The sequence below is a fragment of the Toxotes jaculatrix genome, chromosome 8 (assembly GCF_017976425.1).
Source record: "Toxotes jaculatrix isolate fToxJac2 chromosome 8, fToxJac2.pri, whole genome shotgun sequence".
NCBI classification, from domain to species: Eukaryota; Metazoa; Chordata; class Actinopteri; family Toxotidae; genus Toxotes; species Toxotes jaculatrix.
Window position 1 is genome coordinate 5,593,738 of NC_054401.1, and position 14,592 is coordinate 5,608,329.

Below are 14,592 nucleotides of genomic sequence, written 5' to 3' on the forward strand. Positions count from 1 at the left end.
AAAAGGGGGGTCCAAACCACTCCTGAGGCCCCGAAACGCGCTCCTAGACACTTTCTGGGGGAACACTTTTGGCCTCTCACACTTAGGCCTGTGAGCCCTGTACACTCTTAACCACCCGAAACACCAACTTCAGCTTGACAAAAAGTACCACAAAAAGGGGGGTCCAAACCACTCCTGAGGCCCCGAAACGCGCTCCTAGACACTTTCTGGGGGAACACTTTTGGCCTCTCACACTTCGGCAAATTTTCACTCTCCCAACTCACTTATATGGAGGAACTTCAAATGCTCATAACTCTGGAACCCTAAGTCCTAGAGACTCAAGGGTGGTACCGTTGGACTCGGGGTACCCACAAATGGGGGGGTAGGACAAGGTCCCATGTCTTTATCTTGCTCCCCTGAGAATCGGTTAAAACTGACCCTGGTTAAAACCCCAAATTTTCACTCTCCCAAATCCCTTATTTGGGGGAACTTCAAATGCTCATAACTCCAGAACCCTAAGTCCTAGAGACTCGAGGGTGGTACCGTTGGACTCGGGGTACACACAAATGGGGGGGGGTAGGACAAGGTCCCATGTCTCTATCTTGCTCCCCTGAGAATCGGTCAAAACAGACCCTGGTTAAAACTCCAAGCCCTGTGCACTCTTAACCACCCGAAACACCAACTTCAGCTTGACAAAAAGTACCACAAAAAGGGGGGTCCAAACCACTCCTGAGGCTCCGAAACGCGCTCCTAGACACTTTCTGGGGGAACACTTTTGGCCTCTCACACTTAGGCCTGTGAGCCCTGTACACTCTTAACCACCCGAAACACCAACTTCAGCTTGACAAAAAGTACCACAAAAAGGGGGGTCCAAACCACTCCTGAGGCCCCGAAACGCGCTCCTAGACACTTTCTGGGGGAACACTTTTGGCCTCTCACACTTAGGCCTGTGAGCCCTGTACACTCTTAACCACCCGAAACACCAACTTCAGCTTGACAAAAAGTACCACAAAAAGGGGGGTCCAAACCACTCCTGAGGCCCCGAAACGCGCTCCTAGACACTTTCTGGGGGAACACTTTTGGCCTCTCACACTTAGGCCTGTGAGCCCTGTACACTCTTAACCACCCGAAACACCAACTTCAGCTTGACAAAAAGTACCACAAAAAGGGGGGTCCAAACCACTCCTGAGGCCCCGAAACGCGCTCCTAGACACTTTCTGGGGGAACACTTTTGGCCTCTCACACTTAGGCCTGTGAGCCCTGTACACTCTTAACCACCCGAAACACCAACTTCAGCTTGACAAAAAGTACCACAAAAAGGGGGGTCCAAACCACTCCTGAGGCCCCGAAACGCGCTCCTAGACACTTTCTGGGGGAACACTTTTGGCCTCTCACACTTCGGCAAATTTTCACTCTCCCAACTCACTTATATGGAGGAACTTCAAATGCTCATAACTCTGGAACCCTAAGTCCTAGAGACTCAAGGGTGGTACCGTTGGACTCGGGGTACCCACAAATGGGGGGGTAGGACAAGGTCCCATGTCTTTATCTTGCTCCCCTGAGAATCGGTTAAAACTGACCCTGGTTAAAACCCCAAATTTTCACTCTCCCAAATCCCTTATTTGGGGGAACTTCAAATGCTCATAACTCCAGAACCCTAAGTCCTAGAGACTCGAGGGTGGTACCGTTGGACTCGGGGTACACACAAATGGGGGGGTAGGACAAGGTCCCATGTCTCTATCTTGCTCCCCTGAGAATCGGTCAAAACAGACCCTGGTTAAAACTCCAAGCCCTGTGCACTCTTAACCACCCGAAACACCAACTTCAGCTTGACAAAAAGTACCACAAAAAGGGGGGTCCAAACCACTCCTGAGGCCCCGAAACGCGCTCCTAGACACTTTCTGGGGGAACACTTTTGGCCTCTCACACTTAGGCCTGTGAGCCCTGTACACTCTTAACCACCCGAAACACCAACTTCAGCTTGACAAAAAGTACCACAAAAAGGGGGGTCCAAACCACTCCTGAGGCCCCGAAACGCGCTCCTAGACACTTTCTGGGGGAACACTTTTGGCCTCTCACACTTAGGCCTGTGAGCCCTGTACACTCTTAACCACCCGAAACACCAACTTCAGCTTGACAAAAAGTACCACAAAAAGGGAGGTCCAAACCACTCCTGAGGCCCCGAAACGCGCTCCTAGACACTTTCTGGGGGAACACTTTTGGCCTCTCACACTTAGGCCTGTGAGCCCTGTACACTCTTAACCACCCGAAACACCAACTTCAGCTTGACAAAAAGTACCACAAAAAGGGGGGTCCAAACCACTCCTGAGGCCCCGAAACGCGCTCCTAGACACTTTCTGGGGGAACCATTTTTGGCCTCTCACACTTAGGCCTGTGAGCCCTGTACACTCTTAACCACCCGAAACACCAACTTCAGCTTGACAAAAAGTACCACAAAAAGGGGGGTCCAAACCACTCCTGAGGCCCCGAAACGCGCTCCTAGACACTTTCTGGGGGAACACTTTTGGCCTCTCACACTTAGGCCTGTGAGCCCTGTACACTCTTAACCACCCGAAACACCAACTTCAGCTTGACAAAAAGTACCACAAAAAGGGGGGTCCAAACCACTCCTGAGGCCCCGAAACGCGCTCCTAGACACTTTCTGGGGGAACACTTTTGGCCTCTCACACTTAGGCCTGTGAGCCCTGTACACTCTTAACCACCCGAAACACCAACTTCAGCTTGACAAAAAGTACCACAAAAAGGGGGGTCCAAACCACTCCTGAGGCCCCGAAACGCGCTCCTAGACACTTTCTGGGGGAACACTTTTGGCCTCTCACACTTAGGCCTGTGAGCCCTGTACACTCTTAACCACCCGAAACACCAACTTCAGCTTGACAAAAAGTACCACAAAAAGGGGGGTCCAAACCACTCCTGAGGCCCCGAAACGCGCTCCTAGACACTTTCTGGGGGAACACTTTTGGCCTCTCACACTTAGGCCTGTGAGCCCTGTACACTCTTAACCACCCGAAACACCAACTTCAGCTTGACAAAAAGTACCACAAAAAGGGGGGTCCAAACCACTCCTGAGGCCCCGAAACGCGCTCCTAGACACTTTCTGGGGGAACACTTTTGGCCTCTCACACTTAGGCCTGTGAGCCCTGTACACTCTTAACCACCCGAAACACCAACTTCAGCTTGACAAAAAGTACCACAAAAAGGGGGGTCCAAACCACTCCTGAGGCCCCGAAACGCGCTCCTAGACACTTTCTGGGGGAACACTTTTGGCCTCTCACACTTAGGCCTGTGAGCCCTGTACACTCTTAACCACCCGAAACACCAACTTCAGCTTGACAAAAAGTACCACAAAAAGGGGGGTCCAAACCACTCCTGAGGCCCCGAAACGCGCTCCTAGACACTTTCTGGGGGAACACTTTTGGCCTCTCACACTTAGGCCTGTGAGCCCTGTACACTCTTAACCACCCGAAACACCAACTTCAGCTTGACAAAAAGTACCACAAAAAGGGGGGTCCAAACCACTCCTGAGGCCCCGAAACGCACTCCTAGACACTTTCTAGGGCTCACAGGCGTGTTCAGGGCCTGTGAGCCCTGTACACTCTTAACCACCCGAAACACCAACTTCAGCTTGACAAAAAGTACCACAAAAAGGGGGGTCCAAACCACTCCTGAGGCCCTGAAATGAAGAAGCCTAAATCAAGAGTAGAAACTGGGATAGAAACTCTAAGCTGCTACCCCCAAGTTTCAGCCCCACATATTTGGTATATTTCAGAACTGTAATATAATTTAAACTAATGTTTTGTTGGCTTTGACTGTTTAGATGCACATGCTGAGTTTGTAATAACTCCCTAAAAGGATATTAACCAGTAATTGTGTAACAAATGAAATAATATGAACTGAGAACATATTGCTCTTTTTGTAAAAGTTAATTTAACTAACTAATTAAAAATTGTGTATTGTTGTTTTATTCAAAAAATATACAAACACACAAATGTTGTAGTTTGCAACAAACTTACAAGGAGTACAACACTGAAGAATCATTTCACAAAATTAAAATGTAAGGCGGAAGAAGTGATTTTCATAGACAACAAAAACAATGAGAATCAAATGACGGATTATACTACAGTTATGACCAGTCACCAACACCATAAGCAACCATACCACAGATTATGATTTCATATTTATACCAGACATAAACAGTTCATACCATAGGCTACCAGAAATTACAAATAATTTAAACAAAAGTGGCAAATTAGGTAACTGCATTGAATGCATTAATGAATGTCATGTGCACAATTTGCATAATATAAAAATAGATCTCTGGTGAATTACAGCAGTTCTGTCTTACAAACTGTTTAGGCTGTATCCTACACTGTAAGAAATGTTTTGGAATAATGAAGAAGACCTGAGTAGCATTGGCAATGATCCCTACACCAAAAAGAGGGACAATCCATTCTGCATTGTCAAAGACAATGAACTAGAGAACATATCATTTGATCCAAGAGAAAGTTTAAGGACATCACTCTTTGGTCTGGAATGCTCTCCCCAGCTATCATTTGGAGATTACAAAAAGGCTACTGCACATAGTACTGATAATCTCCTGGATTATCAGCTCCAGGTGGGATCATACTGGGTCCATCCAGGAGGAGGGGCTAAATAGATTCTCCTTCCTCTTGAGATGAAACTGACAACTCCTCTGTATCCTGTTCTTGGGACTCCAGACTTCAAGTCATCCATGATTCCCAGGTTTTTGGCCAACACTTTGAAACTGTCCTTACTTGAGTACTGAAGGCGAAAGGGCCCGGGTCCTTTTAGCTGACCCTGCTTAACATCTTCATATGTAACCACAGGGGCACTGTAAACTTCCTTCTCAAAATTTTCTCTGTACGTCTCCTCCTTCAAGTAACTCAGGTCTAATTTGTTGAAAGGCACAAATTCGGTATTCAGTTTAATATAACGCAGGTACTTGTCATAAAACTGGCCCAGACTCACACCTTGCCTGCCAAATGTAAAAGTCCGTGAAATCTCTGGGCGGATACAGGCACGGTTGCGGCGCTGCTCTGGCTGACGCATCCAGTCGTCCCAGAATGAAGCGGGCCACTTTGGCTCCAGCTCCTCCCACACCTCCCTGAGGAGCATCCACCCCAGACCAGGAAAGAAGTCTGTCCGGTAGAGCAGGCTAGCCTTGCCAGGATCCACGTAGCCATCCCTGCCATTGTCATTCCAGGCTGACACACACCACAGACTGGGGTCGGATTTCAGGAGTGGCAGCAAAGCTCGGAAGTACTCAAAGAAGTCTGGCGCCACCTACAGTAGCAGATGAATAATTCAGTTTGTGAGACACATGCCAACAAGTGAAACCAATTGTTCTGAGCACGACAACTTATTAGTTGTAAAATATGGAAGCTATGCAATGTTTATCAACTCATTTATAAATGAATTTATCTTTTAGATGTATTTATTGTATTTTAGACGCATTAACTGGAGCAATTTAATGACAGTAATTGCCAACATATTTACCTCCAAGTCATCCTCAACAATCACAACAGAGGAATGAGAAAGGGTCTTGAACACTTGATTGAGAGCCCAGCGGTAATGCCTGGAGATTTTGTAGTAACCCTGAAACTTCTTGTGCTCTGGCCTCACAGCGATGTCTGACAAGTCTGGCTGTTTCAGGTGAGTTACTTTATTTCCATAAGAACGAATCACCTCAGCAGTTTCAGCATGTCCACAGTCCTGACTCACTATGATTGGGAAAAGCTCTGCTGAAGGACGGTGCTGCAGGAGTTTGTCCAAGCTGCGCCGCACGGTGACCCTGTTACAGGCAATAACCAGGATAGGAATGACAGGGTCAGGGGGGTACTACAGCCTTCGGTTTGTTTTTCTTTGGTGGCTCCCACAGTGACTGGTGATTCTGGATCTGGATCAGGATTTGTTTCTGCAGTTCAAGCTCTGCTTCCAACGTGTCTGCCATTCGGAGCACATCTCCCACCACATCATTGGTAGGCCTTTCAGCCACGTCGATGTGCCTTTGGCCAGGCTCGTCCGGCTGCCCAGGCCAGGGTCTGCCCCACAGCAGATGCACCAGTATGGCGTTCCAGGTGATAAACAGGAACGTACCACAAAGAATGAGGGAACCTTTCTTGCGGAGCATGGCCCAGAGACTCAGAGAGAGGGAGGGGTGTTAGGAGGACAGGGTCTAAATAGGAAGACTTGTCCTTGTTACAGACAATAAAAATGGGATATGGGAAGAGCCTGTGTATCATCACAAGTGCATGGTCAGACACGAGGAGTCACACCTTGTTAGCTCACTGTGCAGCTACTTAAGTTATAAGGACACAATACCGTGTCACTGAAGGTGAAGATGGATGAAATATGACGAGGGGCAGGATTCATCTTGGAGCAGAGCTGTGATTCTAGGAGATCCTCAACTTTCAATATCTTCTTCCATCTGAAATAATAAGAACATAACGTACTTCAAGAAAATAACAATTTTAGAGCTGCAACAAGTAGTACTTACTCAATTAGTTGATCAACTGAAAATTAGTCTGCAACTATTTTGACAACAGATTAATCCCCAAAGTGCTTTTTTTTAAAAAGCAAAAATGTCAAACTGTCTCTGGTTCCAGCTTCTCAAATGAGAGAATTTGCTGCTTTTCTTTGTAAACTAAATATCTGTGTGTTTTGGACTGCTGATTGGACAAAACAAGCCATGTGAGGATATGATCTTAGACTCTGGGAAACTAAAATGGGTAATTTTCACTATTTGCTAACATTACATCCTGGCTGCAACTAATATTTATTTTCATTGTTGATTATTCTGACAAGTAAGGATAGGATCTAAGCTGAATTCTTCAAATGTCTTTATTTTATTTTTTTTTGTTTTTGTGTGACCGTAAGTCCAAAAGTCCATAATATCACGTGACAAAAAGAGGAACAACCATTTGCTGGAAACTGGAACCTGAGAATGTGTCTTTTTCACAATTTTATAAGTTTCCTCAATTAATAAACTACTAAAAATAATTCCCGATGTTTTTTTTTTCTGTTGATCGACTAAGTGATTTATTCCGCACTACTTACTGAATCGAGAAAATAATCGGCTGATTAATCAATAATGCGAATAAAGAATGCAGCCTTAAAAAAACACTGAAATATCACAACAACGCTGTAAAAAAAAAAAGAAAAAAAACGAGCAGGCATGTACAAATTTCGCTTTCGCTGGAAGTTTACGTGAACTACTGAGTGATGAATCACCCAACTGTCGGCGATCGATTGTCTCCTATCACCTGTGGCTGCCTCGTCAAAGAGACCGAACAACGGGTTATTCGGACAGAAGAAAAAATAACCAACTCTAAATCCCGAGTTTCGACCTCCCCGCAGCTCGACAGATGTAAATACTGAAGCTTGAGGAGCGTGCTGAAATTAGCCCTTACCGTAACAGTGGGACCACTACTTCTTCCTCCTGTGGCCATTTCTTTCCCCCTCCCCAGCCTCCGTTTCTTCGATGACAACCGGCCAAGCTGAACGCCAGAAACCGTGAGCACGGGTGGAGCCGGCGTAAAACTGCCCTCTTGCCAGTTTTCCAGCTGCTAAACCAACTTAAGACCCCTGTAGTTTCTGCTGTGTCTCGCAAGGCTGGAGGAGGAGGAGGAGGAGAAAAAGTAACACGACGACTTCCTGGGCAGAGGCAGTGAGGGGAAGTCCCGCCCTAACTGTCACCTTGAGAAATTACACAACACTTTGACGTGTGCGCTGCTCTCTGCGGAGCTCGTTACAAAAGCGTCAGCGTTTGGTGTTTCTGCCAGGATTTACTGTCTGCTTTTACACACTGTGGCTTCTACATATGGCAACGAAGGGGCAGGAAGGCAAGAAAAGGGGAGCGACGAGTGTGTGTGGGTGTGGATTTGAATTAAATATAAACCAAGCTACTGAGACAATGTTCCTTTTTTTCTGGCTTGGCTGCAAATGCAAATTTCCTTTGTGTCTTCTACCTAACTGATCACAGGCGACATATCCCCCCCCTCCCTTTTTTTAATATACACCTTGTATGCAAAAGTCTAGGCAAATTATATATTTTGTGGATTTTTGAAGTGTACAGAAGTAAACATGACTCCTGAAGCAGTGCACTATTTCTCCCTGTTTCTGTTTCGTAAAAAAAACAAAAAAAACAAAACTTTTTACTAAGTAAGTTCTTAGTAACAGCCCATTGGACTGTTCAATGGGAAACTGATTGTGTTTTGTTTCTAAAATCAAATCAAAGTAACTACAGCTATCAAATAATGTGCATGTACTCATGCATCATATATGATCATATATATATTATATATTTTAGGTTAAATCTTATCCTGTGACAGAAGAGTTCTAAAAATGTGAAATGTGAAGTAACACAAAAAGATGGAAGATTTTGAAAGCAGGAGTATTTGTAGCCACTTTTACTTAAGTGAAAGATCTTAATTACTTTTTCCACCTTTGTATTTCAATGATAGAAATCATGACATTAATACTTTACATACATGACATTAATACATCCTTAAGTGGAATTATGTTAGTGAAACTGAATGTTTGTGAGGCTCTATATTTTTAGTCCAATGCATGAAAAAAAAGCAAGCACCTTCAAGACAAAAGAGGAAAGAGTAAGCAAAAAAAAAAAAAAATTCAATTATTCCACCACATTTGCAGTATCCAGTTTTTACTTGGAATTGATTTGAATAGTTCTGGTTTGTAATATTTTAAGTGCTAAACATACAGGGTGCATTCAAAAATAAAATTTACTGCCATCATTTGAGCTGCCTAAGTAAAAGGTAGGGCTACAGTTGTAAGTACAATTGACTTATTATAGTATCACTTACTTTTCATTGAGGACTAAAGCAAAAGTAAAAAGATATACCCTAAAAACAACCGTCTGTTTTCTTTTATCACTGGGTCAGAGTCCTGATGTGTATTGTGAAAGCCAAGTAAAAATCAATAAATAAGGTTAGATCACAGTGTGTAGTTTCAGTGCTGAAGCCTTGGACTCTGTCTCAGTCTGGTCTGTCCTCTGTGAGCTTCTGTTCACAGCCGGAGTTGTCCTTGGAAGATGTGAGGGCAGTAGGACTGTGGATCTGTCTATCTGCCTGAAAGAGGAAATTATTATTTAGTCTACAGTGACATACTGTACAGCATACTGTAAATTACGTATTCTGTTTTTAAACCATACGCTTAAGTCTTAGAAAAGCCACCTGCAGGGCATCGACTTCGATGATTTTCTCGTGTTGTTGGCACAGCAGATGCTGTGGCGCATCGCCACACGCCAGGCTGCTGCTTGACCTCCACAATACGGCCAGCCTCAAGAACATAAATTCTGACACCAGACTGGTCAAAGATAAGCAGGTGCTCTTCAGCGCTGACCAGCCCGTGAAGACGAAAGACGGTGATTGTCCTGCATTTTCCTTAAAGCATGGGGCCGTTATGGACACTTTCAAAACGCCAGCCGGGAACTCAGTGACTTCCTTAAGAGATACCATTTTACAAACACGTGCTGCATATTTATTCATTTGGATCGTTGTAGAGCATTTATCTATTCCGGGCAGGTCAGACGTCAGTTTGTGAGTCTGCTGACGCACCAGCGCGTTTTGGACACCAGGCGCAGCTGAATGCGCGTCCTCTGAGGAATACGAAAGCTTTGAACAATATAAGTTATTAATTTCCCTGAAATCTTTTTTTCTTAAAATTTTACCGTCCACATGGCACAATTTATACTCCACGGTCAGTCTTCCTCCCACCACAACACGCTCTCCCCGCAGAAAAGCTTCCCACACTGACGCTTGGTTTGCCCGGTTGCGCTCAGCCGGCGAGTCGCGCAGCGCCCCGCCGGCCAGTCCGAGGCTGTACGCCGAGGAGGGAGGCCGCTTGGTCTGCGGATTTCTGGTCCAGAGATTCCCCCGGCACCGGAGAACAGCAGACAAGGCAGAGGCGGAGGGAGTGGAAGCCATGGTGGTCGATAATGTCCACAAAAGACCCCTTTCTGTTTGGGGGACTTTCTGGTTTACTGGTTCTAATGTTCAGACTCTATCCAAGCAGTCACATAACGTATAAAGGTTTATTTGCGTAAGGAGTGGGTCAGGGGAGGGGGGGCGGGGGTCTCTTCTGGTCTGGTTCACCCGACCATATTTGCCTCGATGGTCCTGAAGGCAGGGTCAGGGGGTGTGTCTTTAGGCAGTGGTGGAAAAAGTACACATAAGTACTAACGACACACTGTAAAAATACTGTTACCGGTACAGCCCTGCATTCACATACATAAGTATCATCAGCAAAATCTACTTAAGAACCATAAGTACAAAAACTACTCATTATACAGACTCGCCCCTTTCACAGTGTATTAACACACTACTGTAAAGCTGCTATATTATGTATTTGCGTTATTATTGATAAATATACTGTGTTCTATTTTATTATTTTTTTTAACTTTAATTTTTTATAAATGCAAAACTTTTAATTTTAATGTGGTATTGGTACTTTTTCGAAAGTAAAAGATCTGAGTATTTGTTGACTCACAGTATGATTTTCATGTAAAATCTTAATCTCTGAAGCAGCTCCAGATGTCTGATAAGTGGTGGAATCAAAAGTACAACATTTCTAGCTGAGAAGTGGTGGAGTTCCAGTCTAAAGTAGCATCAAATGGAAATAGTCAAGGTCAGATGACTTAACTTCTGACTGGGTTCATGTTCTCTTCTGTCATTCCTGCAGTGTTTTATTGTGGACGTCCATGATTTATGTTTAAGATGTTTTGTCCTCCCCACATCAAAGAGTTGGCTGGCAAGTGATCACATATCTCAACACACTGTCAAAAGTGATCACATATCTCAACACACTGTCAAAAATTACAGCTGAAAAAAACCTGCCACGCAGGTAGAGACACTCATGCTGTCAAACAGGTTAGCCAGCCTCAAAGCCGGGAGGCACAGCAGGAGAAACAGGTGAAATTCAGTGTTCAAGCCACCATCTTAACTGGTATGTTTACACCACTAGAGGGTATCAGGTGTCTGAAGAAGCCATGCAGGTTTCTGAAATAAGCATCAAATCTGTTGACTCAGTAGGGGGCAAATGTCAGGAAGTCCTCTCTAGACCATAATCAGCAGTACATAAAGAAAGAAACTGTTAAAAGCAAGATAGCCATTGTTTAATATGATATTTAAAAAAAATCTAGATTATCTTATAGAAAAAGAATTGTCATCATTTTTCGAAAATACTGAGCAATGAGTTCTCAGTGTCTGAGAAAAGGCTTTATTTGATGATAAGACAGGGAATAAAGTCCATTCTTATGAGGGAAAGAGAGAATACTTAAAAATATATAAATCATCTATAGCTATGTACAGTGAGCTGGTCTATAAACAAAACAGGTAAGAACTAGAAACCCTGAAGTGGTTATTGAGCTCAGCCTGACGCAATCAAAAGACACTCAAGACCCTTCCCCACAGAGTTTAGTGCATTTCAACATTTACAGCTTATTAATTCTTCTGAGCAGTGTCCTCACACACAAAGCGTTTCTGACTTTCACAGTAATCACAAACATGCTCAGAAAAGAACACAAAGGTAAAAAAAAAAAGAAAGAAAGAAAAGAAAACATGCAAGTTTTCCCTGTTTCCTTCATGTGCAACTTTAAGCCTGTCTGTCCTGCATTTAAAAAATGTTGCTGTCCTCGTTTTCCTTCATTTCTTCACTGCATGTGAACCAGCTTGAGTGCGTCCCAGTGCTTAGTTTTTCCTTCACCAATGCTCCCCAAGAGGAGCGTGATAATCTCTCCCCCCACTTTAGAGTCATCTCTACAGCACATCCCTCTGTGCCTCCTCAGGGTCTTGTGAATTGATCTCCATTTCCTACCGTTTGGTTTACCATTTGAACAGGCCTCCGGTGAATGACCACATTTGGTATGATCACAAAGGCCAGAATCCCCACCAGCATGAGCGCCACAGTGATGGTGATGATGGACGCCACCACGGTGTAGTAGCACTGGTCCGAGCGGAACAACCTGCGCAGGCGCCCTCTTACCCTGTTTGGAGGCCTGCCTACATCCACCACAGTGGTTGGCACTATTCCCTGCTCCATTGTGTGCAAGTGGAGGTCACCACCTGCTGTCACCTGGCCATCCTGACTCTTTTTAGGCAGGGTGATGGTGTTAGATGTGGTGGGGCTGGTGGGAGGAGGGTTTTTCAGGACCAGTTTGCCCTTTCTGCGCTTAAAGCGGATGGACAGTGCCCTCTGCATGTCTGGTGGCAGTTTGCCTATGATGTCCTGATTGTTTCCCAGGCGGGGCAGGTCCTGGCCGTGGGGGAGCTCAGTCAGCTCACGACACACGGGGCATGACAGAGTCTTGAGCTCAGAGGAGGTCACGTTGATGCGAGCAAGGCACTCTAGACAGAAGGTGTGCCCACACGCCAGCAACTTTGGGGTCTTGAAGACATTATCATAGGAGCAGAAGCACACAGCGCACTCAGTGTCTTCCACATCATTTTCAGGGGGCCTCACCTTTCCCCGGTCACTCTCCCCCTCTTTCCTGTCTCGTCTCCGGGCCTCCTCACTCCTCCCACGCTGCCTCCTTTCTCCCTGGTGCCTGTCTCTTTCTCTCCTCCTCCCTCTTTCCGTCCGCTCTGAGTCAGTACTCCTGGATCGCCTCACTTTTGTGGTCTTCTCCTTCTTCCAATGGTCCTCCTTGCTGTTCCTCTCTTTCTGGCTGAGTTTGGGCTTGACGTTGGGGGCCTGTCTGGCACCGTGGCTGTGGCTCCAACTTCCATCAGTCTGTGGCCTCTCATTGCCATCGCTCATTTTGGAGGGATGATGTTAGAGGCTAGGATGCCAACTGGAATCTGACTCCCAGTTTTCCAGCAGGAGCTGCAGAAAATAAGATCTTAGATAAGTTGATTGGTTCCCACTAACTAGATAAGCAAGAAACAGACTAGCTGCACAGTTATCATTGCTGTTTCATGATGATGAAGCAATAAAGCCTAACCTCTCTTGCTATCTAACATCTCTATTGTATTAAAATGCTGTGTTTGTTTAATAGGCTTTCCTGCACAGAAATCATCAGCAAACATATCCGTAGTGAGAACTGCAGAACGGGAACTGCTTCAGTTAGGTTCTAGTTGACGGGGATTTTAATATCTTCCTGTCTTAGTGGGTCAAAACCTGTAAAACTAAACTAAGGGTGAAACTGGTATGTGGCACAGCGTCATTGTTTTTGAAATGTCATAGCAAACATTCCATCATACCCGTCGATCTTTCATAGTCACTCATTAACTTGAAGTGTTTAACTCAAAAGAGGTTCACAATTCACATTTTAGCAGCTGTTTTTCTTCAAATTGTAGAAAATCTAGTTTGAGTTAAAGTTTTGTTTAGTTTAGTTAAAAGTTTAGTTCAGTTTAGTTAAAAGTGTAGAAGTTTCTCATAGCGGGTTCCCCAGAGAAAAGTTTGTTTCCTGTTTTATGACAAAGAACAATAAAGTAATTAATTGGACAGAATTTGCATTCAAACACACACACACTGACCTGCTGAGGTAGATGAATGTCAGATCACGTCGTCAGATGATCTGGCAAGTAATCAACCAGTATCAATGCGGTAAAAACGTGCACATCACTAAACTTCATTACAAAAAAAAAGAAAGAAAGAAAAATAAAACAACTAAAAGTTAACTCAGAAACTCTCAGGAATCTTTGGTCCCTCTGTTCTCCTCCCTGCTTTCCCCTTCTGTTAGTTTCTTTACTCTCATATCTTGTTGTCTAATTGTAACATAGTACTGCCTCCTCTGAACCCTCCTCCTTGCTGCCTCATGCCCTCCCTTCTTCCCCTCTCTCGTCAGACCAGTTGAACCAGCTGTCGTGAGGCTGTGCTTTTTATGGTCTGTGTGGGATATGTAGATAATCAGGCCATTTACTCAGATAATTCTTATGCGTTCGCTCACACAGCAGAAGCTGTATCATACTGCCATCACATTACTACTTAGAGGCAGCGCTGTCAGTGATTACAACTCAATTTCCTCTTTATAATCAATCCACTGTTGTTTTATATATCAGCCTTTGCTGTTTAACTGAACTTTAAACATCAGAGCTGATGTCTGTGGCATGATTTTTTTCAATCATGTGACTGTGTGTGAGATACAAATCAAGAAAAGCAGTGGTGATTGTTGGGGAAAATTCCACTGTTGGTGCATAAAAAGACAAAGGTACAGTACTGTCAACACTGCACGTATCAGCATCTCATACCTGTCATACCTCTGCCTGTCACTTTGTGGGTTTACCACCCAAACAAGAACAGCTACGTAGCTTAACCTTTTCTCTCCGCACAGTCCTAGTTACTCACTTTTCATCTGAGCCTTTTGAATATACGAGAATACGCCCTGACTGAGATAACGACTCATGACATATTTTACACTAAATATCAACAGCATTAAAAACACACACAGAACAGTTTTGTTTGCTTTGTCGAACAGCTCTTCCTGAAACTTAGTGATGCGTCACTCTTTAAGCAACAGAAACATGCTGCTGCATGAGAAGGGACTTCAGGAAGGAAGAAATTACTGGTCATGATGGCAGGATATGGCATGTTTTGTATTGGCTTACAAGT

General features: G+C 44.6%; 3 protein-coding genes across 3 annotated transcripts; all 3 read right to left on the reverse strand.

Moving 5' to 3' along the window:
- Window positions 1–3,944: 3,944 nt before the first annotated feature.
- On the reverse strand, window positions 3,945–7,688 carry mgat1a (alpha-1,3-mannosyl-glycoprotein 2-beta-N-acetylglucosaminyltransferase a). Its single transcript, XM_041045230.1, is given in 4 exon segments — window positions 3,945–5,304; window positions 5,518–5,845; window positions 5,847–6,448; window positions 7,431–7,688. Coding segments are annotated over 3 exon segments (1,332 nt in total). The 5' UTR covers window positions 6,152–6,448; window positions 7,431–7,688; the 3' UTR covers window positions 3,945–4,605.
- A 726-nt stretch (window positions 7,689–8,414) lies between these two features.
- LOC121185470 lies at window positions 8,415–11,137 on the reverse strand. Its single transcript, XM_041043638.1, has 2 exons — window positions 9,216–11,137; window positions 8,415–9,110 (listed from the first exon to the last, which is right to left on the reverse strand). Exons 1-2 carry the CDS (start codon window positions 9,966–9,968, stop codon window positions 9,018–9,020), a joined length of 846 nt encoding a protein of 281 aa, XP_040899572.1. The 5' UTR covers window positions 9,969–11,137; the 3' UTR covers window positions 8,415–9,017.
- Window positions 11,138–11,245: 108 nt separating this feature from the next.
- On the reverse strand, window positions 11,246–13,724 carry rnf183 (ring finger protein 183). Its single transcript, XM_041043637.1, has 2 exons — window positions 13,518–13,724; window positions 11,246–12,864 (listed from the first exon to the last, which is right to left on the reverse strand). The coding sequence occupies exon 2, from the start codon at window positions 12,796–12,798 to the stop codon at window positions 11,824–11,826; it is 975 nt and encodes a 324-aa protein (XP_040899571.1). The 5' UTR covers window positions 12,799–12,864; window positions 13,518–13,724; the 3' UTR covers window positions 11,246–11,823.
- Between the last annotated feature and the right edge of the window lie 868 nt (window positions 13,725–14,592).